At 34.1% G+C, this 18,860-nt stretch overlaps 1 protein-coding gene across 8 annotated transcripts in view; it reads left to right on the top strand.

The window, feature by feature from the left end:
• Cpne8 (copine 8) overlaps nt 1-18,860 on the top strand; it is a 236,302-nt gene that overhangs the window by 188,045 nt on the left and 29,397 nt on the right. For all 8 annotated transcript variants that reach the window (XM_087200025.1, XM_004855010.4, XM_021236528.2 and 5 more), the window contains one exon: nt 10,990-11,036. In XM_087200025.1, coding sequence (XP_087056151.1) covers nt 10,990-11,036 — 47 coding nt within the window. The remainder of the gene's footprint in view (nt 1-10,989; nt 11,037-18,860) is intronic.

Genomic DNA, 18,860 nt, shown 5'->3' with positions numbered 1-18,860 from the left:
TCCTTTAATAAGTAGCATCTTTGCCGTTTTATTTTGTTAATTTAATAAATAAAGTCTTGTAAGTAGTGTCCATTTTCATTTCTTAGCTGGTTTCATGTTCTCTAAAAGGCCATGTTAAGCCATCTTTGTCTTTGAACACACAGCATTCTCTATTCTTTTTCCTGTGTTCTCTCTGACTTCCCATCCACAATACTGGGTGGAATATTTTCTAGGGGAGCTAGAACACAGGAAGGCAGTTTGGTGTTCCATTCCTTGGAGTGCTGAATATCCCTAGGTGCAATCTTGACATTGCTCCTCCTCGGCACACATATGTAAAGACTGTTCTAGGAACAGCCTGTCTGACCTCGCCCTTTGTCCTCTGATGACATTGAAGAACAATAACATAAACACTTTTGGCTGTTAGCAACCAAACAACGCAAAGTTGCATAACAGATGTCAAATTTATTAGTACATTTGAGGATTTGTGGAAATTCGTCAAGGTCAGCTGTTTGGAAGAGATGCTTCACCATATTTCAAAATAAGTATACTTCAGAAACAATTGGAAAAAAGTGCTGACCTCAGTTTGGTTTTTCCAAGTGTCAGTCTCTCTTCCTTTTTAAGAAGCCAGGATATTTATTATTGATATTTGTGAATTGTTTTGTTGGTAGCTCAGGGTGACACTGATGAGGGTCATATTCCCCATACCTTTTCTCACCTGGGAGATTATTGGGTTATACTTACGTTGAGTATTAATTGGCAAGAAAACTACAGGTCTTTAAAAAGAGTTTTAAAAAATCATTGTATAAAATATGAATAAGTAAATTGGTAATCTAGTTACCTGTGCTCATTCCAAAATAATTTTTTGACGTTTTTCCCTACACATTTTGTCTTCAATGTTAACTTTATAAATCATCTTTCTTTTTATTTTCCTATTTTTTTTTTCTGTAGTAAGAATTGAACCCAGGATAGCTAAATTGCCCACACCAGGCTTGAACTTTTAATTTTTCTGCCTCAACTTCCCAGAGTGCTGAGATTACAGGCATGCATCACCATGATGGATTTAAACCATCTTTCTTAGATGGATGCCTTAGAAGCCTGGGGTGAGAAAAAGGGATAACCCACAACTTATGTGGACCATGTAGCAGTTTTGCTAATAGTCAAAAACTGAGATTAAACTTGTAGAAATTCAATTGTATTTTAAAATTTTGTCTCCTTTCTTCTCATGAAAATAATTGAATAGGAAGTTATAAAATATCTTAAGTGATTTGTTTTCTCAGGAACCCAAGTAGAAATTATGCAGAGTCAAGAATGAACAAATTTAAATACTAAACAAAATAATTTTCATGGTCTTTTAATAGCTTCCCCTTCAAAGGAACTTCCTTTTAGGCCTGTTTCTTAGTATCCTGTATTCTACGTGTGCATTTCTGCAGTGTTTATTGATGTAGATATTTACATAAAAATATAACCCTGATTATTGTGCAACCACATTGCAGCTTGTCGCTTTTCATTCACTGTCTCATCCCTGAGACACTATGGTTAGCTCCAGGAGACAGGCTTTTGGAGTTAGGGAAGCCAGCAAGGCAGATGCACTCTAAATTAGCCAAGATCCAATTTTTATGCAAATGATCTCTGAAAGAAAAATCTAATTTTTAGACCTTTACGTTTCTTTTTGGTTAAGTTTGTGCCATGTTTTTCTTGAAGCATGGGAGTGTATGACTTTATTGAGGGAATGAAAGGTTTTATTTTCAAAATAGAAAAAAAATGCAAAAGGGGCTCTGGTATAGAAAAATGTAAACTATTTGTTTCTCCAGGATTATTGCCTTTGGGGTTATTATTTTTAGTCACATTATATATATTTATCTCTGGGGTTGTTTTGTATCTCTTATTAAAATAATTTAGATATTAGAAGCATGATAAATTGTCTCTTTAAGAAGTTTATTTAGTAATCCCCCATCAATAGCCTTTAATATTTTAGTTATCATTAAGACATTGCCAGAATCATTTCAAATCACAGATCCTTCTGAGATCTTAGATACATCATTAGATAGCCATTGTCATTATTTTAATTATTATTTGTGAAATGGGTTTCTTTTTACCTAGATACTGGTAGAATACATATTTCCATATTCCTCACAGCTGGCGTTATATGTATCTAAGAGCAAAATCATGAATTTCATTTTGGTTTCTTTGTCCTTCTGTCTTTTTGCCTCTCAATCTCCATTAAACTCCACTCCATCTCCATAACTAAGAATAACTGAAGCTTTCCACATCTCCGTGACTAGCGGCTGAAGGGGGAGAACAGATCACAAATTGACTTGCATTCTGAGTCCATGTTAAGCTACTGGAATTTCATGTCAACATGAAACCTTGGTCTATGCTTTTATCAGAAACTTGGAGGTCTGTAAACTGTTGTTTTCTTCCTTTGAAAAAAGCACACTCTCACCCACAAGTACAGGTGAGCTGTACAAGACTCTCCCACTATACTTAGTGACTGCTGATTTTCTTAGGTGTCATTTTAATTGTCCACTTGTGATTTGTCTCTTGGATAATTTTTAAATACTTTCACAAGACTTAACACAAAATAGCCATTGAATAAATGTAGATTAAAAAGACTGATTTTAAGTATTACTTTATATTCCTCCCAAATCTTTTTTTTTTTTCTTTTTCTTGTACTGGGGATCAAACTCAGGACCTTGGACTTGCAAGACAGGAGGCGGAACCACTGAGCTAAATCCCTGGCCCCTCCCAAATCTCATAGTGAAATTAAAATATGAACCAATAGAACTTTAAATACTGAGTGTGACAGTTCAGTGGACTTGGTTACAAACTCCCATGTCTGTCTCTCTCAGACCTATCATCTGCGCCCTTCCTCTCTGTGTGCCTCATACCAAAATCAGCAAACGAAACAGATGGACCAGGCTTTCTGGGAGAAGAAAAAATGCTGTTGTGTTGCTTCTACCAGAAATTATCTCAGCTGGACTTTTAAAATTCTGGTTGGTAGTTAAAGGAAAAGCATGATCAAGATTAGAAGGAGGAAGTGCTTTTCTTAGTATCCTAACAGAAAAAAGCATAAAAGAATGTAATATTCCCATAAAATATCTCAGTAAGGTCTCAGTGGCAAAAAGTCAACATAGTTGCAAAAACGTGACTGCTGGTCATTGAGGCAACAGATAGCAGCAGCCTAGAATCTGAACTCCATTCCACAGTTTAGATCCTAGCTCTGCCTCGTGCTAGCATAACCTGCTTCCATTTCTGAGAAACAGGTATAAAAATAGCAATGCCTTGCTCATAGAATAGCTGTGAGGATTAAACAGTATATAGTTAACTGTCAATAAATGTTATTATTTTTTTGAAAATTTTCAGTGTGTTTGAATTTTTGATATATTTCATTTGCTTATCATAATATTGTTGGTGACAGTTGCTCTAGTTATCAGAAAAATGGAGGGAAACATGAAAAGAGCAAAATAAGATCTAGATAATAGTAAGTAGGGGGGAGATAGGTTCTTCTCTAAAAGGAAAGAGATTAAGCGATGGGTGGAGGGGGAAATGGAGGAAAGGGCTAAGGGTGAGAAAGAGGAATTGGGATGTGTTATGTACATGCACCAACTCCATACAAGAAGTGTGAACATGTATGGAAACGTACAAAAAAATGAAGGGGATCAAGAGATGAGAGGAGGGAGGGAAGGGAAAGGGAATGAAAACAATATCTGTATGTATATGTACCAATTTCCCACAAAGAATGTGAACATTATGTACTACACATGTGTACTAATAAACTAAAAACAGTAACAACAAAAAAACAGCCTCATTAAAAGTCAGTTCCCTATACCAATTCTGTTTGAGGCTAACTCCAGGACTCCCGTTTCGTTCCAGACAGTTCTGTTTACCCTTACCCAGAATCTTATCCTGAATTTAAAACTTATCCCGAGGTATAGATAATAGGTTTATAACCCTTTTAAAAGAAGAAAAAAGTCTTTGCAAAACAAAACAACCCCTCTTCTTTCTACAAAGCAGCAACATACATATCATGAGCTAATTTTAAAGACTAAAGTGAGCTCCTTGATATTGCTTGTTTTGGAAAAGTTAAATATAAAAAAATGCCTTTACCAGCAAGCTCATGAGGATTTTTAAAAATACTTAAAGGAATTGCAATAATGGTGTACAATGTTTGGCTTAGTTTTAAAAAAATTTATGGGATTGCATTGGATATGTTGCCTCAGGGAGCACATATTGCTAGAACATGCATTAGAATGAGATTTTTTCCTAATCTGATTTCTTACTTGAAAATTGAACGTACATGTCTAGGACTTTTTTATAGGGCTTCTTGTTGTGGCATCCAGTGCTTCGCATTCATCAAATCAGTGGAAAGCTAAACCCTGCAGCGCCCAATAGGGGCAAATCTAATAAAAGTAAAGCCATTGTGCTTTCCGTAAATATTCACAGAGAACATTATCATTTCTCAGCTAAACTCATCTAAACTAAGGATTAGAAAAGAAACTTTTACAAATATTAAAAAGACTCTCATAAACATTGTTTTGGTTAATGATTGATTTTAATTTTTCTTCTTTTAAAATACATGCTTGGAAAGGCTAGAGGTATATGTACTTTAAGGTTGTGATTCCATTGCCAGCTTTTGTTACTCTGTGGGTAATTCCTCAGGGCTAATCATTTCAAAATCAAAGAAAACACTGTAAACATCCATCCTAAATAGGGTTGATTTAGACAAAAATCTACAGTTTATTTTGTATCAGGCAGCTTCTTAGTTCTGTAGTATGATGAAAATGTGTACATTTAGCCAAAGTGCATACTAAAGGAACTGAGTGATGTAATAACATGTTTTTGTTTTTGTTTTTTTAGGAGGGAACTATTACTAACATTAGAAAAACAACCTTAAATCTTTTCCTAGTAGTGGTGGGCTAATAATTTTCTCTTTAAACAGAACTTTTCTTTAAAATATAGGAACTCTTTCTGTGAAATTTTTCTATTATGCACAGCACACTTTGCACTCTAAAATAGTTTCTCTTTGTGGCCAATTAAAAGATTGGGAGAAGAAGAAACATAATAAAGCAACAGTTGCTTACTAAAGGCAGGTAGTAGTCAGATGGAAGAGAACTAACCTGGCTTCGAATTGCTAATATTAGGTGTAGAATGCATATTAGTAGATTATGTATTAAATTTGTTAGAGGCAGTGCATCCTGTACTGTCTACACTAGTGACAGCTTCACTGCTTCCCTTTTGATACACGGACCAAAAACTCAGGGAAAGATTAATGAGAAATTATGACAGTTGAGAATTATCTCTTCTTACCCAACAGAGGAAATGATTGGTATGAACAAGTTGTCATAGGTTGCTCAAGGAATTTGTTCTCTACCAGGTAGAGTATTTGTCATATTCCAAGTTTTATTCCTAATATTTAGCAGACAGCTTCAAAGTAGCTATTTCCTATTACCATATTAGAAAATTGGTTGTGCAGGGAATTGGTCATTTTGCAGTCACAGCTCCCTAGATAATTGTGATCCTGGGACTTAAACTCCTGTCCACGTGATGAAAATCTCCCTGTTTTTCTACTAAGAACCATTGCCTGTCTAGCACCTACCTCACTTAAAATGGTATTCTCTTAGGTAGTGCTTAAATTTTGATTTGAGGTGTTTTTTTCTTATTTTGATTATGTTACTTGTGAGATATTTTTAAACTCTTGATAAGTTTGAAAGGAGTTCTTGAACCATAGGAAGATAAGCTAGCTTCCTTATGAAGTTGTAGTTTGGATCATTCTTATTGTGTTAAAAAAAATGCAGAATCTCAATCTTTAAAGGCTGGTGGAAGCAGACCATTTTGTTAATGTATGAAAACTGCATTGTTTAAAGACTATTAGCCTAAGGAGTTGAGGAATCATATTACTTGTCTCCAGTTTCTTTTTGATTTTTACTTTCAAAATTTTATTGATCGCTCCAAAACCCAGAGTGCTTGGAAGGATAGAAAGGAAAATAAATCTGAGATCAACTGCACTTCATGCGATGGGATTTTTGGTACGTACCTAGATACCTCTTTTAACAAAGATAGATCACTCATGGTTAGTCTGAAGTTGGGCCTTAGATGGCATGAAGGAAAGAAAATCTGATAGAGTAAAGTCAGTACCTAAGGCAAATGAACTAGGGGTTTAGGGAAGGTTCCAGATTGGAACTGTGGACTAGAATACACTTTGGTGAGAGTGCACAAGGCAGAAGCATAGTTGTGGTATCCACATAGCCAGAATGAGAGGACTGTCAGGGTTGGGTGGGTGTCTCGACTGAGTATGGGCTCTAGATTCCAACAGGTCTGAATCTGTGTTTGTCAAAATTAATTTTAAAAGGGATAGGAAAAAATGCATCTTTGGGATTCATGATGTTTGGTTTATGCAACTTGATAGGATTTAAAATTGGGAATAAATTAGTATAGTCCTGCACACCCCATCACAGCTGTTAGTTCATGATAATTAATTCATAATAACAGCTGTAGGAAACATATCTGAGATGGTATGTATGTCATTTTCTTTAACATGCACATATATTCTAGCTTTCTGTGGATCTTTGTTGATTTATATTTTATAATAAAGGTCTCTCTTGAGGGAGACCTGAGACCCCGGAAAGCACCGACCTTTAAAGAAAGAAAAGGAGACAGCCTGGGGGACGACAACAGTTTATTCCTCTGGCACTATTGGACAATCACAAAGGGAAGAAGCAAGGCTTCTATACATGTAGGAAAGCAGCTTAGTTATTCTGGCTATCGTCTTTCTGATTTTCACCTCTGATGATAACCAGTGACTTTAAGTGACTCACAAAAGCTACAGAAGAATTCACAGGTCCCCTGTTTCCATTCACCAATCCTGTACATCAAAGAGCACACCGAGCACACCGCAGCCCTCTTCTTATCAGATAGTATCAAGACAGCAGGACGACTTTAGCCAAAAATGAAGCCCACCGGCCCACCATAAACATCACAAATGTGCATAGGGAGTCCTATCTCTCTCACCACCCATAGAGTCATTGGCTTGCAGTCCTCTGATCCTGGAAAATGGTAAATAAGAAAACTAGGAAAACCTGTTTTTCTCCTGTGAGACTTTTACAAGGTCTCAAAGTTTTCTGGCATTCTTTTAACAAACAGACTTGTGGAATTTCCCAGAAATGACTTAATTCTCTTAGTTAACAAACTTCTTGTGATCTATTCTTACAATTAGATAGCTGAATTCTACCATTTCTCACAGATCTTGCTGTATTAGTAAATTTTTCTCATCTTGAAATCTGATTTTTGTGTCATTCACAGCTTTCGGAAAGGTGGCAGAATGAAAGGGACACTTTCCAAGTATGTAATTTAGTAGTACTAGGGACGTCTCATGAAAGATTAGCAAGAAATGTATGCTACTTGGCAGCATGGCTTTTTTAGAGTTCAGAATATAGTACTGCTATCTGAGTTTCCCCATACCCTACTTTTTCCTGTCTGTTTGTAAAACCTAAAATGACAGCTAAAGTAACACTTCCTAAGCAAAATGTTCCGAGGATTTATGTGTTTGTTTTATGAATATTCTTCCAGCAGTGAGCATTCAAATTTGTTTACTTTGACATATGATTGATTTTTTTCTCTAATATTAGGCTGCAAGCAATATTAGAGAATGAAAGGAGTAACACGATTATGGATGATGTTGTTTGGCCTACTTTTATGACACAAATCATTTATCAAAGTCTTGAAGAAATTTGTCTTATGACCGAAAGTTGTCAAATTGTTAACATCTTTCTTTAAAACATTTATTAGTTAACATTTTCTACGTATCTACAAAGTGATACTTGGCATAATAAATATACATTTTAATATGAATGAAAACTTTTATGAATCATAGGAATGAATAAGCTGTTATTAACAGTAAGTGTACAATTGTTAATTACATTATCGATAATGGATTTGATGATAAAATGATGGGCTGTTCTGGTCATTGTTTTCCATAAGAGAAGGTAGGAAAGGTAAGCTCTAGGGGATCAAGACAGTGTTTCAGTTGCCTTCATTTCTTTTCATCATTTAGTACAGTGCTTGACAGCAGGAAGATTCTCAATATGTAATTTTTGATCTTTAGTTTTTTTGAAGGAAAAAATGTCAATGGTAGGATACTGGGCCAAGGGATCCTTGCAGCCATGATAATGCTTTGTGTAATAAGCTGCAGTGTTTTCCTTCTGATATGAATACTACTGCCTTTTCAGAACAATAAAGGAGACCCTTACTGATACATAGACTAAGACAATCAAATCCTTATAATCAATTAGTTACCAAATATGCATTAAAGACTTTGTTACTGTTATTCTATGATTTCCAGATGGTCTTATTTATTGTTTACTGATAAATTCATTAATCTTCTTTACTTATTCATGGAATATCTTGGGCTTCAATTGTATTCCTTAGGCCAGCCAACAATCCACCTCTTTCTTTCCCTCCCTCCTCCCTCCTTCCCTCCTTCCCTCCCTCCCTTCCTCCCTTCCTTTTTTCCTCTCTTCCTTCCGTATCTTCCTTTCTATTCTTCTTTTCTTTTTACAGTTGATTAATTTACATCTATAATTTTGTGTGGCTTCTTAGTTTGAGTTAAATTCTAAATATCTACTCTTTCCTTTTAAAATCTACATACAAGGTAGTTCTTTAGTTAACAGCTTTAACTTTTTTTGTAGCTTTAGTAGGCACAATGTTGGCTTTGAGAGGGCCCTTAAATATATAACCTTTAAAGTGGTTTTTTGTTTCTTTGTTTTGTTTTGTTTTTTTCTGCAAGTAATGGTTTGGAGAAGTTGGTGATGATGTGATTCATCCTAGGCTGCCTTGGAGTAATAGTTAGAAACAACCATAAAACAAATGTGTGCATTTACCTAGAAGACATAGTGATCTTCCAAGATGTGTGCAGAGCCTTATGCAGATGCTGTTATAAGAAACAGTGAGTCAGTACAAAGTGTGTGTCCCTGCAGTCTAAGAAACTGTTCAACCAAAGACTGAACTTCTAAATTGGTATTTACCATATGATAAAATGTGTGTTGTTAAAGATCAGAGTTATTTTTCATTCTTAATGAAGTACCATTTGAATAAAATAAGAAAGACATTTATACACATGAGTTTCTGATTATTGTAGTTGATAACTTGATAGGATAGATTTAACCAAGTATAAGATTATGTCCTGATAAGAACATCTCTGCCACACTTTTTTAGATGTGTAACATAATAATCACTATCCTTCATTGTGTTTCTATTATGGCCAGGCAGGTTGCACATATTTAATTGAAGAAACAAAGTACTATAGAGATTATGAACATGGTCTGTAAGCTGGATGTGAATTCAAATTCCACTAGTTGCATTTATTATTGGTGTGGGATATTATGAAGTTTTGTGAGCATAGGTTTCCTGGTCTATAATAATCTGATAAAAGTACTACCAAATTATTGTGAGATTTATATAACCTGTGAAACTATACATTTATATGCAAACTAACATATGTGTATATATTATGCATGTGCAGCATATTTTATATATAATAGTTCATATTGTTTTCTCTCAATTCTCTTTTTATCAAATGCCAGGAAGTTACTCTCCCAGAGTTGTAAAATTTGGCTAAGGACATCAATGGAGTTGCTGGGACTCAAGCCCAGTTCTCTTGGATTCAGAAGCTATACTGGTCCAAGACACCATGTTACCCTGAATTACAGTCCCTTGTTCCCAGGCAGCAGGGTTAACAAGTCAGTGAGCTGATGCTGAGAGTTCTTTTCAGTTTTTTCCCAAATGCCTCAGTGTATTCTTTTTCCAAAAATCTATACTTATTTTCATCCAGGCAGGTCAGTGTTATGCTCCAAATTAGCCTACATTCTTAGCCTATAAACCTGATTTCTAACTAAGAAAAAAGTTATCACACAGCCATAAAGGGAAGCTACATAAGTTTTTGTTGAAGGTTATTCATTCCTTAGGGGGAAAATGTATGAATTTGATTCCCTGAATTGTATTTAGGTCTTTTCAGGCTGATTTTTAGAGAAAGAAGGAAATACTATTGTATTTTTTTGCTAAGAGAAGCTTATTTATGCCTAAATCCTCTCATCATCTCTTCAATTCCAAACTTTGAAGTTTTAAATCAATTACTTAGTGTAATTTTTGCTAAATTCAGTAATTTTTGCTAAAATATTCTAAGTACTTAAGTTTCTAAATGATTTACTTTTCAATAAGAATTACTTTATAATTATATATGATTACAGGTTATTACAGTAATATATCATATTCGTTTGTGATTTATGGATCTTCTTTGGCATGAAAGAGATGGAATTACATATAGAAAGTGTCCTAAGTATACCCAAGAATGAATTTCTTAAATAAAATCCATCTAGTTTCCAACGAAGGAAAAACCCCCCACTATTTTTTAAAAAACTGATTACCTGAGTATACTGAAAATTTTAAGTATATATAACAAATACCATCAATCTCTCTCTGTACTTATCAATAATCTATAAGTATACACGTATACACAAAAAGGCACACTGAGATACACTGGTATCTGAAATACTTGTTTCTAAAGAAAACAGAATCTTATTTTCAAAATTGTTGAAAAATTAAGGAGTATTATTATTTAGCTCTGCTACAATAAGGTATAATAATTCATGACTGTGGAAGGATTTTAAAAGTAGACAAATTAATAATCAAATTAATAATAAATGCTGGCATTTGCAACTTGCAAATAATTATAAGGAGTTTGATCTTTTCACTATGAACCACTCAGTTATTACAGCCCAAAGGGAGAACTATTATTATTTCTAAGACTTTACTTTTCATTTGCAGTAGTATAGCTATGAAGATTATTTAAAATCCTATTCTTACCTTATAAACCTGCCTATCTAATGCTATCCAGTGAGCAGTGCAACATATTTCCCTTAATAAACATTTACAAAAGTCAGTGACATGAAAATGTAACACAAATGGAAAACAAACTCCCTTCATGGTTATAATAATTCTTCTTTGCTTATATTCTAGCACACAAATCAACTTCACAGTGGCTATTGATTTTACAGCATCAAATGGTAAGTGATATGACTATTCCCTGGTAAATATTGTCCCCAATTAAGTAAAAAAAATTATTTTCATGAAGGTTGAAAATTTTTATTCCTACCTTTACATATTTCTGAACTATTTCATTAAAAATTGACCTAATGTTTTTTCTTTTCAATGTCACAAATAGTGGAGATATGAAAAAAGACTACAAGAAGTAAAACAAAAGTACATAATAGATATATTAAATGTTGAAATATTACCATTTTTACTTCATATGTATTTTAAAAGAATGTAAATTTTAGATATAATTCAAACTACTGTATTGTGTATGTCTGCATTATTCTTTTATTTTCTATGTATAACTACACTACTGAAATGTGTCTTATATAATCATTGTTTTATAGTACTTTTGTGTACTCATCTGCATAAATGGATTTCAACAGTTCGTGTACCTTACATAAATTAATTTGTACACAATCATTTTTTATTTTTTTAAATTTTAGTTTATTAGTATATGTGTATAGTACATAATGTTTACACCCCTTGTAGGAAGTTGTTACATGTGCATAACACATCTGAATTCCTTTTTCATCCTTTTCCCTTCTCTCCCTTCCCCTCCATCTCTGGATCCCCTTCCTCTTTGAAAAAGATCTATCTCCCTACTCCCTGTTATCCATCTTTTACTTATCTGTTTATTTTTACTCTCACTTTCTCATATAAAAGAAACAAAGTGATATTTAAGCTTGTGTGTCTGATTTATTTCACTTAACATTGTGGTCTCAAGGTTAATCTATTGTCCTACAAATGACTCAAGTTTATCTTTTTTATGGCAGAGTAGTACTCCATTGTGTATAAATACCACATTTTCCTTATCTCTTCATCTGTTGATGGGCAGCCAGATAGAGTGCTTCCAAGATTTAGCTATTATGAGTTGTACTGCTATAAACATGGGTATGCTTAGATCACTGTAACATGATGACGTCTTTAACTCTTTCGGAAAGATACCTAGAAGGGGAATAGCTAGGTCAAATGGAATTTCTAGTTTTAGTTTTTTGAAGAATCTCCATAATGATTTCCATAGTAGTTATACTAGTTTACTTTCCCACCAACAGTGGCAGTGGAAAGGGTTCCTTTTATTTCTGTGCAGCCTTTCAGTTATCTTGCAGAATTAGTAGCTTGGTGTGGTGACACGTACCTGTAATCCCAGCAGTATGAGAGGCTGGAGCAGGAAGATCACAGGTTGAAGCCTAGCCTGGGTAACTAAGTGACTCAAGGAGAACCTGTCTCAAAATTTTAAAAAAAAGAAAGAGCTGGGGATGTATCTCAGTGCAAAGGCCCTGGGTTCAATCCCTAGTACCACAAAAATAGAAATATTCACATTATCACACTTGTATCTAATTCATTAAAAAGGACTGGCATATAATATTCTATATATGGGTATTCATAATTCATATATCAGGGTCTGGGATTTAGCTCAGGTTCTGCCCCCTGCCTCGAAAGTGCAAGGTCCTGAGTTCGATCCCCAGTACCAAAAATAAACAAACAAACATAATTCATATATCCAACATTTTAAGGAGGAAAATTTGTAGATGTTTAATTTTATTTTGAGCCAACTTTGTTTCAAATATGTCAACTGTATGAAATCAGTTCTTAGATATTAGAAGGTATGATATTCTCTCAAGCTGGGCAGCAGCAGCAAGTCCTAAAACCTAGTCAGCTATGGGATGGCAAGAGTAAACAACTCAGACTCTGTAGTTTACTGGGTTGCTAGCCTATAGTGTCCAGTAGGTGTGTGCATTAAGTTCGTTTTTTATTTATGATATTTTCAACTGAAGATAGGTTTATTGGGATATAACTCCATTTTAGATTGAAGAGCATTCTGTAGGCATTTTGTTTTTATTTTTAAATTACAGTACTCTTGTACTTGTGTATCTCAAATTATATTTCCTTTAGTTCACATTTCTCTCACATTTATGCACAGTTCACAAAATAATAGAATTTTTAGGGAAGAAAGATCCATAGAGATCACTAAAGGCAAACTTCCTCTTATACAAATGAAGATGAGATCCAGAATGAACGTGAGATCTAGAAAATCTGTTTACTAATAAATACATCTTGACATCTTAGTGCTAGAGCTGGAACTGCAAATGAGGAGACTGAACTGTAATTCAGCACACTTGTCATTCTATCTTAAGTATATTCCCTAACATTATAGTTTCAAATGAATGATTTTATAGTGTTTCATTCAGTAAACATCAAAAGATAGAGATAAAGTGCAACTTGTTTTAAAAACTAGCTTCGGTTCACTAATTAATTTTAGAACAATTATAAAAAGTGAAAATCTAAACTAGAAAAATCCAAGGTACTGAAATTTATTTAGGGGCAAAGAAACAGTATGAATGGTTCCACAATAAGAAAATCAATTGGTAATTAAGAGAAACAAACAAAATCCCCAAAATATTACTTTCAAAATTTGTCTGTCTAAGCTAAGGCCCAGATAGTTTCACTGATGAGTTCTACCAAATATTTAAAGAATAACTAATACCAATTCTTCACAATCTCTTGCAAAAAGTAGAAGACGGCATATTTATCATTTAAGGCCATTATTTGCTAACAAAACCAGAAAAAGACATTTTCTAAAGAAAAAATAGTAAACGTGTTTTATAGATATAAAGGAAAACAATCTTCAACAAAATAGTAGCAAATTGTATTCAGAAACATATAAAGATAACTATATCATCTGATATAAGAGAGTTTCTCCCAGCAAAATTAATTCAGTATTCAAAAATCAAAGAAGGGAAAGGAAAAATTATGAGAAAAGAAAAAAATGGAAACAAAATCTTTGTAAATAGGGAAGGGAGCACAGGTGATGGGGAAAAGATAAGAACCAAGATACATCATGTGCAGGTACAAGCACCCAATGATAAATGTAAACATATTGTATACCTAAAATGTACCAATAAAAGAATTTAAGCAAAAAAAATCAAATAATGTAATACACCTTACCAGTAGAAGAAAACACAAAAGCCATATGACAATGCCAACTGATGGAGAAAAAGCATTTGGCAAAGTCCAGCATGTGTTCATGATAAAGAATGCTCAAAAAGTTAGAAATAGAGTCTTTCTAACCTTATAAAGGGAATCTATGAAAAGCCCAGAGCTAATGTCACACTTAGTGGTGGTGAAAAGCGGAAAGCTTTTGCCTGAGATGTGGTGTAAGCCAAGGATGCCTGTCTTCTCTCACATCGTCTAGTTAATACTGTGTTAAAGATTGTAACCTCAAAAGTAGGCAAGAGAAAAAATTAAATATCTGGATTGGAAAGGACAGAGTGAAACTCTTTTCTACTGCAGGTAACAGGATCATGTACATAGAAAATCCTAAAGAATCTGCTAAAAGTCTATTACAACTAATACATACATTTAGCAAGGTTGCATGATAGAAGATAAATTATATATTTGTACATAAATCAGTTATTTTTCTATATAATTCTAAGAAACTGTTTCAAAATGAAATTAAGAAAATTCCATTTATAATAATATTGAAAGGAATGATATAACCAGGAATACATTTAACAAAATCATTATGAAATCATTCTCTGACAACTATACTTCGAAAACAATTGGCAATAGAAATTTCACTATCTAAATAAATAGAAAATATATGCCATGTTTGTGGATTAGCATATCCAACATTGTTAAAATGGCAGTATTCCTCAAAATAATTTTGACAGTGCTATCTTTATCAAAATCTGAAAGGCCTTTTTTTAAAAGATGGAAAAATCATTTGGAAATCCATGTGGAATTGCAAGGGATCCAGAAGAACCAAAGAAATCTTGAATAAGAACAATAAAGTAGGAAGTCACATTTTTAATATTTAAAATTTTCTGCAAACCAACAATAATCAAAACAGTGGGGGTACTGGTGTAAATTCAGATATATAGATCAGTGAAGTGGAATTAAGATTACTGAAAAAAAAATGTCCAAGATAAACTATCAAGAAGAGCATTAGGACAATTCAGTGTGGGATAGAATAATCTTTTCAACAAGCAATGCTGGAACAGCTGGGTAGCTACAGGCAGGAGAATGGAATTAGACTCTTACCTCACATCATATACCAAAATTAATCCAAAATGGAACACAGGCCTACAGGTAAGAACTACTGCTATGAAAACTCTCAGAAGAAAGTATAAAGATGTGCCTTCATGACATTGGATGTGGCACTTGATTCTTATTTTGACACCAATATCATGGCTATAATAGTAAAAATTGAAACATGTTTCAATGGACACTACCAAGAAGTGAAAGGAAGCTCAGTGTGGCGACATATTCCTGTAATCCCAGCACTCTGGGAGGCTGAGGCAGAAAGACCACAAGTTCAATTTTAGCCTGGGCAACTTAGCAAGATCCTGTCTCAATGAAAAGAGAGGGTGGGATGAGGATGTAGCTCAGTGGTACTGAGTTCAATCCAGGAAGAAAGGAAGAAGAAATATAAAGTGAAAAGTCCCCAAATGGACAAAGTACTTGCAAAGCATATAGCCCACTAGATACTTGTATCTAGAATAAGTAAAGGACTTATATAACTCAATAAAAAGACAACTAAATTGTACAAAAATAGGCAAAGGATCTGAATAAAATTTCTGCACATAAGATATATAGATAGCCAATAAGTTCATGAAAAGATTCTAACATACATAGACTTTAGGAAATGGAAATCCAAACTCTAATGAGATCGGATTTCACACCAATTGGGGTGGCTATAATTAATCAGATAACAAATGTTGGTGAAGATGTGGAGAAGTAAAAACCCTTATAATATTGTGGATGGGAATGTAAATGGTATGGTCTCTTTTGAAAATGCTTTGTTTTAGTATAATCCCATTTGTTGATTAAAAAGCTTCTGAACAGCAATGAAACAAACAGCAGAGTGAAGAGACAGCCTACAAAATAGGAAACATTTTCTTGCCAGCTATTCTTTGCACAGAGGATTAATATCTAAAATATATAAAGAACTCAAAAATTAGATCCCCAAAATAAAATATCTAATCAAAAAATGGACAGCCGAAATGAATGCACACTTCTCAGAAGAAGTACAAATGGCCAATAAATAACATTTAAAATGTTCGACAATGCTGCCCATTGAAATAAAGTTACTTAAAAAAAAAGCACTGAGATGTCATCTTACTCAAGAAAGAGTGACCATCGTGAAGAAATCAGAAAATAACAAATCCTCACTAGGATGTGTGTGTGTGTGTGGCAGGGGAGGGGCTCTTCTACGTTCTTGGTGAGAATGTAAACTGGTACAGCCACAATGGAATTTAGTATGGAGATTCTTCACAAAACTAAACGTAGAAATTCCATTTGATCCAGCTATTCCTTTACTAGGTATCTTCTTGAAAGAGTAAAAGTCATCATATTACAGGGATACATGAATACCCATGTTTATAGCAGCACAATTTATAATAGCTAAATCTTTAAAACAGACTATATGACCATCAATGGATGAATGAATAAAGAAAATGTGGTATTTATACACAATGGAGTACACTTGGCCATAAAGAAAGATAAGCTTGAGTCATTCATAGGTAAATTGGTGCAACTTGAGAACATAATGTTAAGTGAAATAATTCAGACAAGCTTAAATATCAAATGCTTTCTCTTATCTGAGAAACTCATATATATATACACATATATAAATATATATAGAGAGAGAGAGAGAGAGAGCATGAGAGAGCAAAATCAAAAACAGATAAATAGGAAATAGATCTTTTTCCAGATCAATCAGAAACAAGAGATAGAGGGAGAAGGGATGCAGGGGAGGGAAAGGATGGGAAAAAAGTAATTGAAGGGAAAATATGAAAATCAAGCTTTGGCAAATGGGAAGAAGACAGAGTTGGAACAGCAGGGAGGGGCGGGGGACGGGATTAAAAAAAGAATTAAGGTATGTTATATACATGGACCGGCTCCCCATGATAAATATAATCATTATGTACTGCACATACATGCTAATAAAAAAAGATGTTAACATTTACTCATTGGTAAATACAAAATTACCATATGACCCAGGAATTTCTCTAAGTATATGCTCAAGGGAAATGAAAACATGGGTAGAAAAACATGCCCATGAATGTAGCAGCATAACAGCCAACATGGGGAAAGAGCTAACTATCCATCAGCTGATAAGTAGATAAACAGAATGCAGTACATCCATACAGTGGGATACTCTTCCACAATCCTCAGGAATGAAGTACTGATACAGAGTACAGCCTAGATGAACCTTGAAATTCAGACCACATAGTAGGTGATTTATGTGAAATGTTCAGGTTAGGAAAACTAATAATGACACAAAGTAGATGAGTCATAGTATGGGGTTGGGGGTGAAAGATAAGGGGGAGGGTGATAGCTAATGAGTACAGGGTTTTTTTGAGGTGATAAAAGTGTTCTAAAATTGACTAGTGAAGGTTGCACAATTCTGTGAATATTCTGTGCTGAGAATCATAGAACTGTGTGAGCAATTTGTAAATTAATGAATTATGTTTCAAAAAGCATGAAAAAAGAATCTATTCAAACCCTATTTTCTTATGATAGAATAGTACATCTCTAAAAGGTAATCCTATTTAAGTTTTATAATATTCTGAGATTAAAATACTACAAGAAACCTTAAGTAAAGAATTACAGCTAAGAGCAAGGACAATAAAATCTGACTGCTTAGACTTATATTCTTGTTTTGCCAGTTATTATTCTGTATGATTTGGAGCAAGTAATTTAATCTGCAAAATAGGTATAACAAAATTACTATGTCATAGGTTGGCTAGAAAGCATAAGTGAGATATAAAGATGGAAGATGTTCAATATATGTTAGATTTTCTATTCTTATAAGTAGTATTTCTACTAGTTAGGGCCTAATCTTAGCAACCTACTGGAATTTTATTGTTCATAACCATTGGTGTAGAGACAGAGGAAGGACAAATATGGTCACAGTCTCAAGGACGTGGCATTTTTAATTACTAAATTTTGTAGTGTAGAACACAAGAACCATAGCAGGATGAAAGGAAAGACAATCACAGCCTGCATAAACAAGGGAAGTTGTTTGGTCCATTTGAGACATGAGCTGTAGGAGAAAGTGAATTTCAGGACAAGGTGGCAACTTGAACGTATCAATAGTGTCCAGTAACTGGATAGGCCTGGGTGAAATTCTGGAGAGAAATAGGCAACACCTTTAGATGGTAGGGCAGGCTCCTCCTATGTATGGTAAGTAAGATAAGACATGCTGCGGTATTAATGGTACTTTTTTTTTTTGGTACCAGGGATTGAACTTCGGTTCTTGCGCTTGTGCTTGCGCAGCGAACAGCGAAACCACTGAGCTAAATCGCCGACCCTATACTTTTAAAAATTATTTTCTGAGTGGTACTCCATTTTATAAAAAAAAACACATCTTCTTTATCCAGTCTCCAGTTGATGGGCATTTGGGCTGTTTCCAAGTTTTAGCTATCACAAACTGTGCTGCTATGAACATAGGCGCACATATATCAACTGTGGTATGATTCTTTTACCAATAAAAGAATTTAACACACACCAAAAAAAAGGAACTAGGAAATTTCTACATAAAAAAAAAAAATTTTCTTTTTCAGTGGTTTAGTTATTTTCATTTGCCAAATTACCACCATTGGGTAACAATGCTTCTTATGTTTGAGAGTTGTGCTAAATAATCAGTAATGGAATTTCTGATATTTGATCAAGTGGCAAAGTCCCTACTTTGGAGGGAAGTACCAAGGAAAATGTGTACTGGATAAATAAAAAAGACCAGAATGACTTTATGAAAACAGAGATGAGAAACAGAACTCAGTGGCTCTGAT

Source organism: Heterocephalus glaber, unplaced genomic scaffold, assembly GCF_053883595.1.
Source record: "Heterocephalus glaber isolate CG9 unplaced genomic scaffold, H.glaber_assembly_v1.0 deba00001733, whole genome shotgun sequence".
Taxonomy (NCBI): domain Eukaryota; kingdom Metazoa; phylum Chordata; class Mammalia; order Rodentia; family Bathyergidae; genus Heterocephalus; species Heterocephalus glaber.
This window is presented reverse-complemented; position numbering and strand designations above follow the sequence as displayed.